The sequence below is a fragment of the Solanum verrucosum genome, unplaced genomic scaffold (assembly GCF_900185275.1).
Source record: "Solanum verrucosum unplaced genomic scaffold, falcon-dt-bn FXZP01000136.1, whole genome shotgun sequence".
NCBI lineage: Eukaryota > Viridiplantae > Streptophyta > Magnoliopsida > Solanales > Solanaceae > Solanum > Solanum verrucosum.
The window spans coordinates 140,147-159,664 of record NW_026020145.1 but is presented as its reverse complement, the minus strand read 5'-3'; the positions used below and the strand labels follow the sequence as shown (position 1 = coordinate 159,664).

General features: G+C 37.4%; 1 protein-coding gene across 1 annotated transcript; it reads right to left on the bottom strand.

The window, feature by feature from the left end:
- Window positions 1-701: 701 nt before the first annotated feature.
- On the bottom strand, window positions 702-5,941 carry LOC125828031 (aspartate aminotransferase, chloroplastic). The gene is made up of 11 exons (XM_049507334.1): window positions 5,835-5,941; window positions 5,680-5,745; window positions 4,897-5,091; window positions 4,716-4,754; window positions 4,540-4,629; window positions 4,325-4,433; window positions 4,143-4,252; window positions 2,979-3,122; window positions 2,405-2,571; window positions 1,322-1,586; window positions 702-1,044 (listed from the first exon to the last, which is right to left on the bottom strand). Exons 1-11 carry the CDS (start codon window positions 5,904-5,906, stop codon window positions 913-915), a joined length of 1,389 nt encoding a protein of 462 aa, XP_049363291.1. The 5' UTR covers window positions 5,907-5,941; the 3' UTR covers window positions 702-912.
- Between the last annotated feature and the right edge of the window lie 13,577 nt (window positions 5,942-19,518).

The following is a 19,518-nucleotide window of genomic DNA, read 5'->3' as shown; positions in this document are numbered from 1 at the left end:
AATAATAATATTTCATGATCCTACGTATATTAATTTAGCGAGGTTTTACTGTATCTCTTATTAATTAATTAACATATCTCATAACTTTGGTAAAAGTTTCATTTAAGAATTTTATTTTTATAATTTTTTTTTATTTTACATTTACTATCATTACTTTATATTTGATATTTTTAATTATATTTATATCGTAATATTAATATTATATCAATATTTAATTTTTTTTTTATTTAACTATGTTTAATATTAATCCAAAAATTAAATATGTACACTTTAATTCAATAAAAATAAAAGTTTGATCAAATAATTTTATCCAAAAAATAATCTTCATATTAAAAGTACATTTATACTTGTTTTTTTTTTTGTAATTTAACACTTAAAAACACTTTTTATAAATAAAAAATTAGTCAAACATAATTTGTTTATCAAAAGCATTTTTCAAATGAATTAGTCAAACACATATTGCTTTTTTTAAAAAAGCACTTTTCTAAAAAGTTATTTTTAAAAAGTGCTTCTAAAAATAAGCAAGTTTTAGCAGGAATACCAAACAAGCTCTTAAAAAAATAGATAAAACACTTTTCAAATGAATAAGGCAAACACAAGTTTTTTTTTTTTTCAAACGAACTTATTTAAAAAGCCATTTTTAGAAAGTACTAGTAAAACTAAGCAGTTTTAAGTAGCAATGTCAAACAAACTCTAAGATATTTACTCTAGCATTAATCTTTATTTTAGAATCCAACTGTTAAGATGTCAAAATTTGCTTCATATAAATATAAATTCTGTATACCGAAGACAAGCTGAAGCAATTATTACAAGATTTAAGAGAATCACGTGCTCAACAGGAAGAATGAAGTATACAGTGAAATTCCTGCAGATATTATTATCAAAACTGTAGTCACTTTTAAAATCCAAGAATTAGCTCACATTGTAGTATGAGTCAATGATGGCATCAGCAAGATATTCACATTTAGCAGCCGATAATCCAGCCAAGGATATCCTCCCATCTTTTGTCATGTACACATGCCACTTATCGGCCATGTTCTCGCTCTGCGTGCCCAACAAGAGTGAGAAAAAGAATGAGCATCAGATAAGCAGGTACAGTGAAACAAATATATGCATTCCATAGTTTAAGTCATAAGGAGACTCTCTCACTGCACTATCTTGGTAAATCAGTAAGAAAGGAAGGAAAGAATGTCTTTCCACAAATAAGTGCTGAGTGAAAATGTGGTATGTGATGAATGATCAAGGCCACAAACCTGTCAAGCAAATCAAATCAAATTTATGCATACTGCAATGAAGCAACAACTTTAATCACGGGGATTACCTGAGATTTGTTGAGACCTGTGAAGGAGAACATTCCAATCTGCTTCAGAATGAACGACCAGTCCTTTCCACTCTTATCCTTGGCGGAGAGGCTATCATATAGCTTCTGTCTAACACTCTTTATCCTCCCTGCCATCATTTCCATCTCTTCTTTCCATTCACTGAAGAGCTCTGGAGTTCCAACGACATTGGCAACAATTTTAGCACCGTGAATGGGAGGATTGGAGTACATTGGTCGAGCAAGCCTTTTTAGCTGGCTTTTCACCCTGTAGTAGATAAGCAAATAATTCTATTGGTTCACCAAACATAAAATCCACTCAGGTGATAGGAGATCATATGTACAAAGTAAAAGATAAAACAAAGGACAGCATCTGGTACTTGGCATTTTATATGGTACCATTGATTACAAAGCAAGGAAAATGCTTAATCTTACTCTATCAGCTCCCCAAGACGTGACGAAGGTTCAAAACTCAGAACAGTAAAAAAAGTAGGGTGTTTTTTTCTCATCTACCTCTGTTTTGTTGGCAAAGTTACCCGGTAATTGTATTGGTAAAGGATACAGACACCCGATGGAATAGTCAAGATGAGTTGGCCTAGACATCACCATTTTCCAATAGGAAAAAAATAAGGACACAACAAGTTCTTGTTTTTTCAGCTATGACACAGTATGACCTAATCCCACCATTTCAGCGACATTGTGGTTAGTATGTCATCTAAACCTACTGAACAGCTTTGATTGTCAAGCTATAATTATCAGGAGGGGAAGATGGGTTTGTTTTTTTCATAAATAAAGTCAGCATTAGGGGGAAAACAACTTAACTATTTTGCATGCATAATTAATAGCCAGAGGAGATACTTTGGAAAGGATATTAAGTTAGCGGTACTAGGCACAATAAACATTATCAAAAGCAACAAAAGAAAAAGGGATTAAAGCTTCTCATCTTGCTGTAATCTATAGTTCACCCGGAAAGAATTCCATATACATAACATAAAGAATGGCATTATAATTTAACTAAAAACTTCAGTGCAACATCATTTTCCCACTATAGAGGAACTATATAGCTTTTAATGTTGGCCACTTTACCTTGCTGCTGCAGAAGCAGATGAGCAAAGAACATTAATAGCCCCAATCCTTTCTCCATAGAGACCCAGATTTTTACTATATGATTGAGCAACCAAAAGCTCCATACCACGTGCAGCAAACATTCTCACAGATGAGGCATCTTCGTCAAGGCTGCCACTTGCAAATCCCTACAGTGCAGATTAGATGAGGTATCTCGACTGTTATAGAATACTCAACACAGCTTTCTAGTGCAAATATCTGAATAACAATGACTTTCACGTTATCTTGTATTCATTTTTTCAAAAATCAGTAAATTTCATAGATAAACACCAAGACTGTCAAAAAAAAAAATGTATAAAGCGGCTTAACCAACTTCATTCATCAAATTTTCCATCTATCATTATAGCAAAGGTACACTCTCCTTACATCAAAAGTAGGAATGAAGCAAGAAAGATGTTTCATTATTTTGAAACAATCCCCTATTTCTTTCATTTTCTTCTCTCTCTCTCTCTCTCACACACACACACACCAAAACTTTTAACTTGAAATTTTACAGCTTCATCAAATGAAAGTTTTTGGGTTCACCACAGATTACCTGGTAGGCAACATCAAAAAATGGAATGTGGTTCTTCTCCTGAATTACATCAGCGATCTTTTCCCATTGCTCAGGTGTGGGATCAATACCAGTTGGGTTGTGTGCACAGCCGTGGAGCAAGATAAATGATCCTTCTGGGGCAGCCTATAAACAGGTAACGCCATTACATTTTGACAATGACTTGCACAAGAACTGGAAGAGGATACAAGCTCTTCCATCAGACTCTGTTTTATAATGTGGGGAGAAGAGCAAGGCCAACAAGACTGCACATACACATGTATCAGACATAGGAAAGGCATCTAGTACTGGATAATTTGACTTGCGAGACAGTGCAGAAAAACAAAATTCTATATTCACACCAAAATAGGAACTCAAGACCTGAAAGGAGAGACTGCAACCACCTTTCTGAATATCCCATACTCACAAGAAAAATTATATCCTCAAAGTTATTCAAATTCATAAAACATAGTCAAAAGGTTAAATTGGTTAATTGTTGAAAGACTCAAGAGTCCAATCTGAATCTGGGGGGGTCGGAAACGACAAGAGTGAGCTAAAAGATGACCAATCCAGCCCCATCATGATTGGTGTTGAGTCAGTTGTCAGAGGCTCTTAAAAGGATGGTGAGAGCATAACCCTAACGGGTGTACCCACACGAGAGAGGAGAGGTTGCTTCCTAAAAACCACTGGATTTGGCTTGTTGCTTTTGATTCCTCAACCATAGCATAAGATAAAGGGTGACGTTTCACATCCCAAAACATACCAAACTTTCTCTAAGTAGAGTGTAAAAAGAACCAAGCTCCTCTGACTTTCCTTTTTCAGAAATGACTGTCACATTGAAAGAACCAAGTCATTCCTACTAAGAAATAGAAAGAGAAGAAAAGCAACACACACTTCATTGTCGAGGGTGCAAATCTTCCATGTTTTTCTGACTACATGTAAGCTATTAGCAGATATATGAACCAATACAAACATAAGAACGAAGAGCACCATGAAACAGAAAAATACTATGCTATTCTAGAATGAATAATGCATCTCTCTTTCAACTACTGAAAGTCAGAGCATGTCCACATACAAAGGCACTACAAGTCAATGGACATGTGGAGAAGGAAAAAGACAGTGCTCACTACTGCTTTACATTTTCAACCACATAGTGACAATAATAACCTTTATATCTTCTATCATCCCAGAAAAGTCAAGGCCAACTGTTTTGGGATCATAATATCGATATTCAGACCAAGGTACTCTGGCATCATTAAAAATGTTTTTATGATTTCCTGCCAAACACAATGGCAAAATTCAGTACGATGAAATTCACCCAAATTAATCCAAAAGCAGTATATACGCACCCCATGTTGGAGATGATATCAAAATCTTAGAGCCAGGGAAGTAACGCTCTATCAGTGCTGCAGCAATACGCAATGACCCAGTTCCTGATAGACCTTGAATTGTAGCCACCTGAACATGAAACAAGCGTTGGCATGCACAACAAAATCCAGGGAAACTGGTTTACATGTTCCAGGATACTACTCTTTCACTATGTGTAAAAAACCAAAAAATTTACCCTTTGTTGCTGAAGCACCGGGTTATCTTTTCCAAACAATAACTCTGCTGTGACTTTGTTGAATGCAGCCAAACCTTCTATTGGAAGATACTATGTATCCATGGATAAAAGTAAGTAAGAAATTCCACGACATAAAACTAGTCAAGGCCATAAGCTGAATTTAGTATATTAAGTACCTCTTTGTTTTCTCCTCTCTCCAGGATAAGGTTCTCTGCCTACAGAAAAGTAATTTCCTCATGATTCAGATGCAAAATTATAGAAAGTTGTTACAATGTTTAAAGATGAACATAGAGGACAAGGCAAGTCATTCATAATTTATAAACTAAATAGAGCTTAAACAAGAGATCAAGAACTTACTTTCTTAACAACATTGAGGACATATGGTTGAAGATCCTCTGTGCGGTATGCTCCAACTCCAAGGTTAAGCTTCAGTTCATTTGTATCAGCCTTGAATGCTTCAGAGACTCCAAGAATGGGGTCAGGGGGAGCCATTGTTATTCCCTCAAATCGAGAGACGTTAACAGCAACAGCCATAGTAGTCCGACCATTTGACTGGAAAAAAGAAAGAGTGAAACATCATGATTTTAAGATAAGACATCCCAATTCACAAAGTTATAAATTATATTAAGGTATCATCTTTGGATCATGCTCCTCCCTCCCCTTGGATTTGGATATTGTTGCAATATAAATAAGCAATCTGCTGACCTCGTTTTCTTTGTCTTTCCCTACAGTGCCTTTTTCTAAGTGATTGACAAGGTGAGTGGGAGGACCGATTACAGCATTTGAGAATTAAACAGCTCGTTGTTTCAATGATAAGAAAAAACAGAACCAGAGATTTTATGGAACCCCGTTGAATTGAATGCTACAATCCAAAATGTTGTTACATACTGATCCACCCAGATTTTGTAATTAGCTATTGAAACATTAATAAGTTCTGGAGTTGATTTACGAAGCATGATAGGGAATCATCATGTATCATACACCAAGCTGGAGACACCTGTTCATTTGTATGCATATCATCCTACTCCCACCATTATTCTCAATTGAACTCTTCTCTTGTATACTCTAAAGGTCAGAACCTAATGGAGTTGCACTACATCAGTAAAGCTGTCGCCTCTCAGCGAATGATAAAGTTCCTACCTTTGCCTTCATGAAGTCCTTCCTGGGAAAGGCCCTTTGGCTAGAAGTCCCTAGCTTCAGCTTTGGCTGCTCAAACAGAAACAAGGACATGAATCCTCCTCAGTGTAAGATAGGTAACTTCGAAATGGCATAAATGAAAAATGATGACATATTACCTTGAGATTATCTTGCAAGGAAATTGAAGCTGAAGGAGTGACAGAAGCTAGAGAGAACATTGTGGAAGCCATCTGGGATTTAAGTGCTAATAATCACAACAACATACGAAGTGAAAAAAAGGGTATAATCATTAATCAGTTGAGATTTAAAACTAAGATGACTAAAGAAGTACACTTGTATTGAGCTCTGGACGGATTCAAAATTGAATTAACGAAAAAGAACCTTGGAGCTATGGGGAGATTTGATTTTGTAGTCCATTACAAATTTGTTTTTTACACGTAAGAGATCTGGAAAAAAAAAATCATTTTCTTCTATTCAATTTGCAAGTGGTCTCTCTCATTTCTACTTCCTATTCTACAGTGTTGGGCTTAAACTTATCTATATAAGAACTATGATCAATAACCAAGAAAATTGTGTAATCCATAAAATTCATGGAAGATCAAAAACCAAAAGCAAATAAACTTATGTACGTGGGTGACAGTAAACAATGTATCAAAATCAAGATTTATGGAATAGCCAATCTGAAAAAAAATGCAAGAAATAGAAAAACAGATAGAAGGAGCAGTGCCCTTACCGCAAAAGAAGAAGAGGGCATACAAGGGTTTCGGGACTTTGGGTTTACAGGAAAGCGACCACAGAGGGAAGAACTGATCGATGGTAACGATAACCACGATGGATCTTATAAACTACTTGCTAAACAAAAACATTTAGTTTTTTATTATTGTTGTTTCGATTATTTTTAAATTATTATTTAATATTTGCTTTGCCATGGCAAAGTTTTACTGCAATAGTTTTATTAAAATTGATTAGTTCTTTTAATTAGTATGTGTATTATATTTGAATTTTGAATAAATCGAATTTTATAGACTTTAGGAATTTAGTCTTTTCAGCACATCTTTTAGCTTAATTTTATGTTCAGAAGTTATTAGTTTATTATAAACTAATGAAAAAATAGTAAATTTATTTTTAAAATATTATTTTTATTTATAAAACTAAAATATTAATAATATTTTAAATAATTTTTTCGAACTTCAAATCCAAATAAATTATATTACAAATCTTAATACTTAGATTTGTAATTTTGACTTAGATTCATGGGATATTGATTTTATCAACCAAAACAAAGGGGAAAATAATAATTAAATTTGCACCATCTAATACTTATTCTTTTATGTTAGAGTTGTAATAATTGAAAATTTATGAATTTAGTATTCATTTGAATGCGTTCTTTTCTAGAGTTATGGTATGGTAATAAGAATACAAATAACACATTTAATAGAAAATGGGGGGGGAAATGAAGGAATATATACATTTTATAGTAGATAAATAAAATAATGGTTTAGTCATTTGTATAAGGATTAGCTTAAAGTTCGTTTCCATTAAAATTATATTATTTTTTAATGTAAATGCATAAGATGTAGAACTAACATGCAAATTAGCATAAAACTAGTAGACCAATTCGGTTTCTCACAAAAAATTTCACATTCCTTTTCAACTATCTATTTTTGTTTATTTAATTTCTTCAATATCTTCCCTTTAAAATAATCAAGTTAGTTCACTTTTCTGCTTCTACTAATTTCCTTATGTTTTTCATGATATAGAGTTAATATTAAATAATCATAATGGTTATCGACCTTTTTCAGATCTATTATTTATTTTAGCTTATGAAAATTACATGTCAATAAATTATAGTGCATCAACGAATATATTATAATATTTCTCTAGAGATTTATATTGATGAAAACTTTAATTAGTGATCAGTCTTGTTTTTATAATTTTATACGATTTTTCAAATCTACCTTTTATTGTTCGTATGTGTTTTGTTTTGTTTGTATCTTCCTCGCAAATATTTTTTTAAAAATCAAATAGACTTGTAAATTTAAAGTGCTCAAACATCAAAATGCTATTATCCTTCACGTTCATACAATAAAAATAATTTAAAAATATTTATTGTGGTTCAAGTAGGATCAATTTTGGTTTTATATAATTACTCTTTTTCTCCAAATATTGTTGTCTCTTACTATTTTTTTAATGATCTTATCCTTTTCTTTAGTAATGAATCAACTCTCTTCCCCTTTCACTAATTTTAGCTTATGAAATATTTTATCTTGACTAATTTTTACTACAATTTAAATATATTGACTTATATAAAAAGAATAGATTGAGAGATACATAGCCCCAATTAACAAGATCATAAAGTATTGAAAGAAATTAATTATTTGAGACAATCTTTATACTTTATCAAAATGCATACAACAAATTTAAGAGTCATTTTAAACAAACTTTATGTTATGTCCTCAAGGTCATTTTGGTGTGTATGCCTAATGTTCGCCATTTAGAGCATTTCTATAGCGGCCCCAAGTCATTTATGACTTACTAGGACTGACAGTTCGGCCAGCTGGTCGTTCGTTTGATTTTTATGTGAGTTTTAGTGTTTTGGAGGTTTTTAAACCTCTAACGGTTAGTTTTGATTAGAATTTCAAGAAGATGACCTCATAATCAAATTTTGACGATTCCATCAGTTCCGAAAGAGTCTGTTTAGGCTAGTAGCATGGTCGGTATGACCCTTGAAACTTTCAGTTCGTGATTAGGTGTTTTAACTTCCAAGTTAAGGCCTAAGTTTGACTTTAGTCAACATTTGAGTACACGAGCTCGAATCAGAATTATGTCAGTGCGATTAGCTCTGAACGTTGAGTTTGGTCTAGAACGACTCTTCGTTTGGATCCCAGGGCTTCAAGGCTAATTCTGAGCTCCCTTGTGGATTTTGGCTTAAATGGAGTGTGGGGTGGGACTCACTTTATGTCGATATGACCTCGTATGGAAATTTCGACTGCTTCGTTGAGTTTGGAATATAAAATTTGATAAGGTTGCATGTCTTGTTTGCAAGTACGGGGTTCTGAACGAATTCAGAATGCCCCGTTAGAGATTTGGAATTGCCAAAACCAGTTGATATGCATCAACTGGTGCAGGCCTGAAATGGCCTTCACGTTCGCAAGCCCTTGGTCGTGTTTGTGGAGGTTAGATGATCTGAGGTCTGCATTCGCAGGGTCCCTTCCGCGATCGCAGAACTCTAGTATCTTCTTGGCCGTGTTTGTGGGGCCTTCGCCGCATTCGCGGGGGACCAACCACATTCACGAAGAAGATTCGTCGACATGAGGCATCATTAGTTCAAAGAGTAAATTCATGATCTCTCCCCCGTTTTAGCTCGGATTTGGGTGATTCAAAGCCCCACGTGTTCAAAATTGTCAATGCTTCGTTGTGCTATGTTTGGAAAGTGTTGGTGAACCTCCGTTCAAGGTAAATTTCTGTACAAAGCTACTATCTTGAGCTTTCTTTTTAGCTTAATTGTTGGAAATTGTGCATGTTCTTGTTGTTTGCTGATTCAAGCCCCGAATTATGTTCAATTTTGGAACATAAGTTCAAAGGCATGGTTTAGGACCTATTGACAAAGTCAATTCTGGAAATTTTAGCGTGGGTCCTATGATTTCCATTCGACTCCAAATTTGGTTTGTGTTCATTTGAAGTGTTTTTGGTGTCTAAACAATCATACTGACATTCTGATCCTATTTTTTTATAGTGTGGTATCATCCGGAGGTCGTTCAGAAAGGAAAAGCTCTAGCCTTGTGATTAGGAGCACACGTGGTTGGCCTACATGTCGGCTACGACTTCCTTTCCTTATATGTTGAGCTAGATTGCGGAAATTCATGTTGATTAGAGTGAATTGGGGGGTGGGTACCTAGTTTTTCTTACTTTTCTTCATAGATGCCATGTTTTAGGATTGATCACTATTATTTCGGGTGTAGCACCATGTTAGTTGGGGTTTTATGTGTGTTTTTGCATCCTTTTGTGAATTACCTGCACTGTTACTTATTATTTGGAACATGTTCGGCCTTAGTCTAGGATAGACTAGTGTTACCTTAGACTGGCGAGCCTTGCTTTCGTCTCCGACATCATTTCGGACGGACTAGATCCTCGTAAACTGAAATAGCATACTAGAGTTTGGTAGTTAGATCATTAGTTTAGGTGATTCATATCTTTATAGACTTTCTATCGTCTCTCACTATATCTATGGTTCTGATGTGATACCAGAGGTTTGGGGTTTTTGCGGTCACTTAGGATTGGTTTGTTTTAGGTTTGGAACCTCCTGTTGATCCTTGTAGGTAGACGTTGTTCCATGGTAACTTATTGTTGATATTAAGTTCCTCTTTGGAGTCGACACACCGCTTGTCACTCTTGCTAGCTGGATTGGGAGCTATTTAGATATTGTGGCTATTTTTGGTTTGAGGCCTTTATTACGGTTCATGGTCAATGCTTTCCGATTTGAGGTTGTTACCTCTAGTTAGAGGCCATCAATTTAGGTTTGAGGCCCAAAGTATACTTATTGGATCTAGATCAACCTATCTCATTTGATATGTTTAGCTAGTCTTTTTATTTTGAGACGGATTGTTGTGGTCCACTTTTGGGACTTGTATTTTTATATTAGAGAACTTTGTACTCATGACTTCCAGATTTTGGGAGGGATTCTATTGTATATATATTTTTGTTTGCTTCAATTTCTGTCTTATTTCTTTATTATTAGTGCTATTTCTGTCTAGTTCTACCCTTATATATACTATTTGTCGTTTACGGTAAAGGTTGCCTTACCTACTGTGGGTTATATGTGGTTCCATCATGACTCGAGAAATTGGGTTATGACAAGCTGGTATCACAACCTTAGGTTCAACAGTCTCACTTGTATAGAGCTAATACCTAGTAGAGTCCTACGGATTGGTGCGGAGACTCATGTATCCTATCTTTGGGAGGCAACATGGTTTCATTAGGAATTCTTCTATTTTGGATCACTTTCGTACAACGTCTATGTTATTGGTTTCTTGAAATCTCACTTGTTTGACTCTTTTCCTAGGATGGCTCGTATGCGCTGTGTGGTAGCTCAATGTATGGGAGAGATCTCCTCTACTGGATAGGGGTGCAGAACCACCCTCTATAGAGAGTGGGATCTGGAGCCAACAACGGACCGACTAGAAGCTCAGGTCCCAGATAAGCCAGTGGGGTCAAGGCCAGCTCAGTTGTTACCCGGACTAACTATGGCTGCAGACGTTCAAGCTACCACTCAACTTCTGATGAGGAATGCAACATTTCTTAGTTGCAGGTGCAGTACCAGGTCAACAAAGGCATCTTAAGCCCAGGTATCTCTTGGGGTGCCCAGCCCGTGATTTCGGCTGGAGCTGTTCCGCTAGAGGAGCAGAAGATCTCAGGGTGTTTCTTAGGCTTTTTGTAACACCCTGTATTTAAAAAGGCCAAATTGCAGCTTTCCAGATGTTGCAGGTGCCAAACCACACCGGCCACCCACGATCCGTGGAATGGACCACAGATCGTAGGTGTGGTCTATGGTTGGCCTTCCTAGGTAAGATCTGAAGGTTTAGAACCACGACCTGACCAATAAACCATTGGTCAGAACACGGTCCGTGGTTGGATGCCCGTGGTTCGAAGCCCCAAAGTCAGGCTTCTAACCACTATCGACGGCTGTGCAGGACGGTCCGTCGTCCTGACCACGGTCCGTTAATGCGGTCTCGTGGTTCACTGTTGGCAGTTATTTTTCTGGGGCAGTTGGGTGTTTTCTTAATTAATTAGTTCTATACTATGTCGTTTTGCCTATGTTTATGACCTCCTATATAACTCTTTTAACCCCCAAATTCACCCCATTTATTTCATTCTTCCAAATTCACAAAAGAACACCAGATCTCCTCCTAAATAATTCTCTCTCTAGAAACTTGAAGAGGAGAAGAAGATTCAACCTAGGGTTTCAAACTAAGGTTCCAATTTCTCCATTGAGGGCTAGCATTTGGAGTCAAGGTATGATAGTTTTCATCCATGGAGTTCCCAAATTCCTCTATTTCAAAAGGTAGAATTCCCCAATTGAGTTAGGGTTTTCTTCAATTATCATGGGTTCTTATCATTATTGATTTAAATGATTGAATTATGATCTTCTATGCATGAATTGATGAATTACTGTGGTTTATGAAGATTTTCCCCTATGAACCCATGTAATCCTCAAGTTTTCAAGTTATGAACTATACGATGTGAAATTTTGATCTTCAAGAAACAGTTTTATGAAATTAAGCATGTATTACTAGTTTTACATGAATTTATGATGAAGTCCATATCTAACCCATGTTTTCTAGGAATTGATGATTGAAAGTGGGTTTTGAACCTCAAGGAGGTGAATTATGGACTTATGCATTTTTTATGAAATCTATGCAAATGTTTTAAGGGTGTTTTGAGAGTAAAGTACCAATGATGATGAGCATGATATGCTATTGAAAGGTTTTCTCATGTACACATACTAGCATGATGTGACATGCTTTCTCATATTGAAAGGATTCTTAGGTTTAAAGGCTTTCTCACCTAATTGAATCAAAGAGTAAGAGCTATCCTAATGAACTAGCTTGGCTTGGTTGTCCAAGGGCACCTCTCCATGAGTTATGAGATAAGTCAAGACTTAATAACTATTCCCTGGGATTTATGCGAAGCATCGAGTGGATATTGATAGTGAGATGGAAGCTCACCTGTAGTAAAGGTCAGGTTTCTAGTAGAAATCTCCGTATCCCTTAACTATGTGCCCCCATAGGCTGATTAGCTAGTGGATCCACTTAAGTTAGAAGTTTATGGTCCTTACCTTGGCAAGTAGGACAACCCTTTTCAGCGTGGGAGATACCGGGGATCATGTTATAGCTCACATGGTCTCAATGTCGGTTAAGGCTAATTCCCCACAAGTAATAATGAACTAGGGTTACTCAAGGAGTATCTCACACGTGTTCAAAGGTTTTAAAGAAGAATTTTGCCTTCATTGACCATGATTTATGACTTATGTTTTATAAATCTTTCATATTATGCTTTATGTTGGTCAATTGCATGTCATGAAATGAAATGTCTCTTTTATCATGTTTTAAATGTTTTATGCATGTCTATCATACTTGGTACATTATTTTGTACTAACGCATACTTTTGCCTACATTTTCCCCAAATGTAGGGTCCGATATTTAGGGTGCTCAATTTCATGGCTAGTGGGTGATTTGATTGATTCTTGAGCTTTGGTGAGTCCTCATGCTTCGAGGACGGAGTTTATTGTTTTCACTTTATGTCATGTATTTTCTCTTTTGGACATGATGTATGGGCTAGGCCCAATTTCATTCTATTGTATTAGATGGCTATGATGAGACAATGTATAGACTTCCGCTTATCGTTTTATAAAAAAATGTTTTGGACTTGGACTATTGTTTTACTCTTATTGTTTTATTTCTTATGTTCTGAGAGCTAAGTGGTTTGTATGGAGTCCTTTGGGGTTCTATACGCCATGTTACATCTACGGGGTACCCCTGGGTCGTGACAAACTTGGTAATCAGAGCACAAGGTTTAGAATGGTCCTAGGATGTCTCATAAGCCACGTCTAGTAGAGTCTTGTTCATGAGTGTGAAGCACGCCGCATTAATGAATGAGAGGCTACAAGATTATTTAGGAAACTCCACTTATTTCATTACTCTTAAGTCGTGCGATAAAGTTTAACTCTATAAGGTCTCTCTCCTAATCCTTATCCTATGTTCTTCAGGATATGGCTACCCGAAGAGCTTATGCTAGAAGGAATATGAGGGAGAATGCGGAATAAAAAGCTCCTCCCCAAGCTCCTCAAGTTCTAGTCGATCCTTTGACTGAACAAGTATCTAATGCGGAGTTTAGGGCTGCTTTTCAAGTGTTGGCCCAAGCTGTTACGGCCCAAGCCAATAGGGAGGTTGTGGTTCCTGTAAGCTCAAATATGAATGCGGTGGCTTCAAGAGTGAGGGGTTTCACAAGAATGAATCCTTCGAAGTTTCATGGTTCTAAAGTTGAGGAAGATCCTCAAGAATATATTAATGAGGTCTATAAGATTTTGATGATCATGGGAGTTAGGCCAGTGGAAAAGGAGGAGTTGGTCACTTATCAACTAAAAGGTGTGGCTCAAATTTGGTATAATCAATGGAAAGAAGGGAGGCCGGAAGATGCGGGTCCTCTTGATTGGGAGAAGTTTAAGGCCATTTTTCTTGATAGGTTCTTTCCCCTTGAGACGAGGGAGGCCAATGTGCTTGAGTTCATTAACCTCCGGCATGAGAGTATGAGTGTGAGGGAATATGCTCTAAAGTTCACTTAATTATCCAAATATGCTTCAACAATTGTTGCCGATTCAAGGGCTAAGATGAGTAAGTTTGTTTTGGATGTGTCTGAAATGGTGGTTAAAGAGTGCCGAACCGCAATACTCATTCATGATATGGACATCTCTCGTCTCATGGTGCATGCATAACAAATTGAGGAGGAGAAACTCAAGGAAAAATCTAGAGAGGTAAAAACAAGCTAAGATCGGTAATGGTAACTTTTCACATGCAAGGTCCGATGGACAAGGTTGTCCTAGGTTTTGGCAAAGGTTTTCCGGTACAGGTTCCTCCAATGCTCCTCCTAAGTTCAACAAAGATAGAGTGTCTAACCCTAAGCCTCAAGGAGGGAATGGTATCGGATCTTCATTGCCTATGTCTAATTGTACTAAGTGTGGAAGGAAACACGATGGTAAGTGCCTAGCCGACACGGATGGTTGTGGTAAAAGTGGTCACAAAATGAAGGATTTCTTTAAGGTTTTTATGAATTAATTCTTGGTTGTCATTATAAGTTACTTTTATATTCTTGTTTTAGTCTTTTGTGCTTGATCACCATAAGATAAATCTATTGTCTAATCTTAAAATTGAGAGAGGAGGGGTTAGATAGACCAAAAAATATAGAGAGCTCGATAATCCATTGACTTGAGGTGATTTGTGTTTAGGAGTGACGCTCAGAGGAACAACTTGCTTGGTTACGAAACAAGATGAAATATAAATGCTCGCCAGTTAGGCCTGTTTATCCCCGCTCAACGATGTAGTTTGATCGCTAGCTGGAGTAGGCAACTAGAGGTCGAGAGACCCGACTCATTCAATTAACCCTATAAACCAGTAACTTGACAACTAAAATTAGTTCTAAGCCAAGAATATGATACATGAAATTCATTGCATGCTGCAGCCCTAGAATTGTCTTTTACTTGCTTGAAACATCATCTTAAAGTGTTTCACAATTAGTTTTTTATATTTATTGCGTAATTCGTAGTAGTAGTTAATAATCATCACCATTTCTTAAAACAATTACTTTTAGTTTATTTGTAGAATTGAGTGTTAAATATAAATTGATCATAAGTCCCTTGGGAACGAAAGCTTGTTTCTTGACGAATCTATATTACTTGAGCGACCACGTACACTTGCGTGCATATTGGGGAGCAACAAGTTTTTGGCGCCACTGCCGGGGACTTAGAAATTGATTTTTATTCGATTTTATTAAGTCTACAATTAGAATATTCAGGTGTTAATAACTTTATCTTAGCTTGTTATTATAGGTACTTGACTATTAACTCTAGCTCAGAAAGGAGAACTTGTCGAACTAGATAATGAACCCGAAAAAGCTTTACGCCTACATAGAGAAATGCTAATCAAGGACATTATGGAGAATTGGGGTTAGGTCTTCATGGAAACAATGAGGGTAATAACCAAGACAATGTGAATAACCAAGAGAACTTGAATAACCAAGAGGCACCACATATCATACCACCAAGACCAGTCCGTGATGTGACAGTCCCACTCACAGCCAATGTGGCGTCTAGTATAAGGAAACCACCACCGGGGGGTAGGTTTGAACTAAAACAGGGCATGTCACAACTCCTCCATTCTAATGGACAATTTACTGGCCTCCCCCACGAGGATCCTCAAATCCACATTAAGAACTTTATAGAGATTAGTGATACATACATCCCAAATGGAGTCTCGTCGGACTATGTGAGGGTGACGTTGTTCCCATATTCATTGTTAGGAGCCGTCGGGCAGTGGTTAGATTCTGAGCCACCAAATTCCATCACTACATGGGATTATCTAGCAAAGAAGTTCTTTAGTCGATTCTTTTCATCCAAGAAAACTGCATGGTTGATGAGTGAGATATTAAGCTTCAAGTAAAAGTAAGGGGAGGATATGTACCAAGCATGGGCTCGTTTTAAACAAATGTTGAATGCTTGCCCGCACCACATGCAAACTAATGAGGTACTTGCTCACACGTTCTTTGAGGGTTTGATTATAATGCATGTGTACTTCTTAATAGTGCAGCAGGTGGACAAGCCATAGCAAAAAATTATGAAGAGTTATTCGACTTACTCGATAGACTCTCAGAAGGAAACGGTATGAGGGGCAAATGCCTAGGACCACAACCCAAAGGGCCGCAATAGTCTTAGATGTAGATCAATCCACCATCATAAATGCCAAACTGGATGCGATGCAACATAATATAACCATGCATCTCAAACAAATGTCCCTAAAACAAGCACCGGTTAACATGGTACAACAATTATTTAATTGGTGTGGGGTATGTGGTAGTGGAGCTCATGAAACCGAACTATGTGAAGCAAACCCGGATTTCGTAAACTATGTGGGTAATGCGCAAAGAGGTGGAGGTCAAGAAAACTATGGTAATACCTAAAAATCTAGTTGGAGGAACCATCCTAACTTTTCATGGGGTGTGAACCAAAACCAAAACCAGGCGCAAGGGTCTAACCAATACCGTTCACAAGGGGCTGGGCAACAATACCAAAATCCTAACCAAGGCGCAAATCCTAATGCACCAAAAGGGGGGGGGGGGATGACTAATGAGGAGTTACTCCAAAAGCTCATAGTTTAACTAGGGACAAAGATAAATGTTAGGATAGATTAGTAGGATGAGAACATCAGTAGCATCCAAATGTCCCAAATGAGTTTAGAGAAACAAGTTGCGCAAGTAGCCAATTCTCTAAACTTGCGTCCCCAAGGTGGGCTGCCTGGTGATACTGAACCTAACCCTAAGCAACTGAATGCGGTAAGTACTAGAAGTGGGTTACATCTAGAGGAACTAGCTCCAAGAAGAGAGATACTGAGGCAGGTACTAAAGAAAATAAAGTGGAAGAGGTAGTAAAGAACTCCAATGTTGAGACGCTCGTTCCTCAAAAGAAACTACCCCCTCCGTTTCCACAAAGGCTTAGAAAGCAGAATGAAGATGAATGTTTTGGTAAGTTTCTCTCTCTCCTTAAACAGGTTCACATTAACCTGCCTTTGGTTGACATTTTGCAGGGTATCCCGAAGTATGTTAAATACGTAAATGAGATAGTGACTAACAAGAGGAGGCTCACGGAGTATGAAACTGTTGCACTTACTGAGGAGTGCAGCTCTAGAATTCAAAATATACTACCCAAAAAGTTAAAAGATCCGAGTAGTTTTACTGTGTAGATTACAATTGGGCAAAGTGTTCATGCCCGGGGATTGTGTGATTTGGGTGCTAGTATTAATATTATACCCTTATCATTGTCTAGAAAGCTTGGGTTGGGTAGTCCAAAATGAACCACTGTCATTCTCCAACTCGCTGATAGATACATTGGTAGGACATAGAGGGTAGTAGAGGATGTGTTAGTACAAGTAGGTTCCTTGATTTTTCTGGTGGATTTTGTGGCCTTAGACTTTGAACCGATTCTGAAGTTCCATTCATTTTGGGACGTCCGTTCTTGGCTACATGGAGGGCATTGATTAATGTAGCAGCTGGGTAACTAAATACGAGGGCACATGATAAGGTTGAAATGTTTGATATCTACTGCACTTTAAAATTGCCTTCTATCTATGAAGAGTTGTCTGCTATTACGGTTGTAGATCACATAGTAGAATCACAATTAGTTGTTGTAACACTCCGGAAAATGGTAGGATAAATTAGAGCTTAAACGTAAAGGTGAACGTCTTGAATGAGGGTTATAGGAGTCAAGGCCAAGAGGCAAGTGCCAAGGAAAAAGGGGCCAAGCCAAAGCCAAAGCCAAAGGCCAAGGCTGCCCCTAGCTTGAGCACACTGCCTCACCCTTCACGAGTGGGACCACAGACCGTGGTCCTCACCACGGCTCATGAAGAGGGCTCGTGGTCTTGCCTTGACCATGGTAGAATGGCCCCCCAAACTCCTAGCTACTGCCTCAACTTCAACGACCATCACCACGGCTCGTGGTCATGATCATGGCTCGTGAATTTGCCTTGGCCAAAGGAGAGAAGTCCCCAAGTGACCAAGCTACTGCCTCACCTTCACGGAAGGGACCATGGCTCGTGGTCTTGACGACGAATCGTGGAGCCCTTCGTGAAAATGACTTGGGCATTGAGCAAATGGTCCCAAGTGGCAAGGCTACTGCCTCAAGGACCACGAGAGGGACCACGACTCGTGGTCTTTACCATGGTTCGTGGAGCCCTTCGTGGTAATGCCTTGGGCATGTGAGCCTTATGCCACATTGGTAGAGCTACTGCCCCAACCTTTACGAGTGGGACCACAGATCGTGGTCCTAACCATGACTCATGAAGGGGCTCGTGAAGCCTGACGGGGTTCATTAAGTGAGGGTCAATTAAGTCTTTTCCTGTTTAGGTCCAATTAAAGTGAGGTCATTTTGGGTATTTTTAGGGGGTACTATATAAGTTGTTTCTAAGTCAAATTCACCCAATTAAAGTAATTAATTCACAACACCCAAATAATTCCCAAAATCCTCTCCCTCACAATATTTCTATCACTAGAAATCCTCCATTGAAGAAGACCAAGAACTTGAAGGCTAGGGCTCAAGAATCCATCCTCTCAATTCCAATTCGTGGCGAAATCTTCAATCAAGGTATGGGGGTCTTGATCATGGAAATATTTCTTCCATGAAGCCGTAAAATTCTCTATTATAAATTACTAGGTTCTTAAAAATCTAGGGTTTTCAATCTATAACATGGGTTCTTCCTAAAAATGATTTCAATAAGTTAATTGACTATTATTATGATTGAATTGTTGTTTATTGGTGATTTTTAAAGAAAATTCCCTATGAACCCATGAATTCCCCATGACCCAATTTTATGAATTGTGATGGGTGTATTCATGCAAGATGAATACTATGAATTGTGTCTATGCTATCTTAGTTATTGGAATCATGTTATTATTCATGCCTATTGTAGTATTTCTAGGTGTGATTGTGAGACATGATTCATGACCCTTGGAGGGTAGATTATGAGGGTTTGTAAATGTTGATGAAAATTGTGTATGAACTTATGATTCACTTAGAAGGTGAAGATCCTATGACTATTGTGTAAATTATGGTATTGTTGAAAGGTAATTCTCCCCTTACCCTTACACTTGGATATGTATGAATTGTCTAGGATGATGATAATGTTGTTGTGTTGATTGAAAGACTATTCTCATGAAACACTATGAACATATTGTGAAAGGTTTACTCACATATTGATGATTCTAAGGTTGAAAGTCCATTTTCACCTAATTAAATCCATGAGCTATTTTATGAGTTGTGTTGAATGAAGAGTAAAGATATATCTTCACACATGTAAATGCAATTCAAGACTAATTATGTATAATTTGGGAAATAATGCTTAGTACCGAGTGGATATGGAGAATGAGGTAGAGGCCCTCCCATCAATACAATAGGCTAGGTTTCTAAAGTTAACCTCATGAAATGGAAGATCCTCCGCCAATACAATAGGTCGGGTTTCTAGAAGCAATCTCCCTATCCCGTAACTATGTGCCCACATAGGTCTTTAGCTAGTGCATCCACCT

Coding starts and splice junctions, on each gene's coding strand:
- LOC125828031 (XM_049507334.1), bottom strand. CDS start 5,906: ATGGCTTCCACAATGTTCTCTCTAGCTTCTGTCACTCCTTCAGCTTCA. Junction 4,630..4,715: donor AGAGAGGAGAAAACAAAGAG/GTACTTAATATA, acceptor ATGGATACATAG/TATCTTCCAATAGAAGGTTT. Junction 3,123..4,142: donor GGATGATAGAAGATATAAAG/GTTATTATTGTC, acceptor ACCTGTTTATAG/GCTGCCCCAGAAGGATCATT.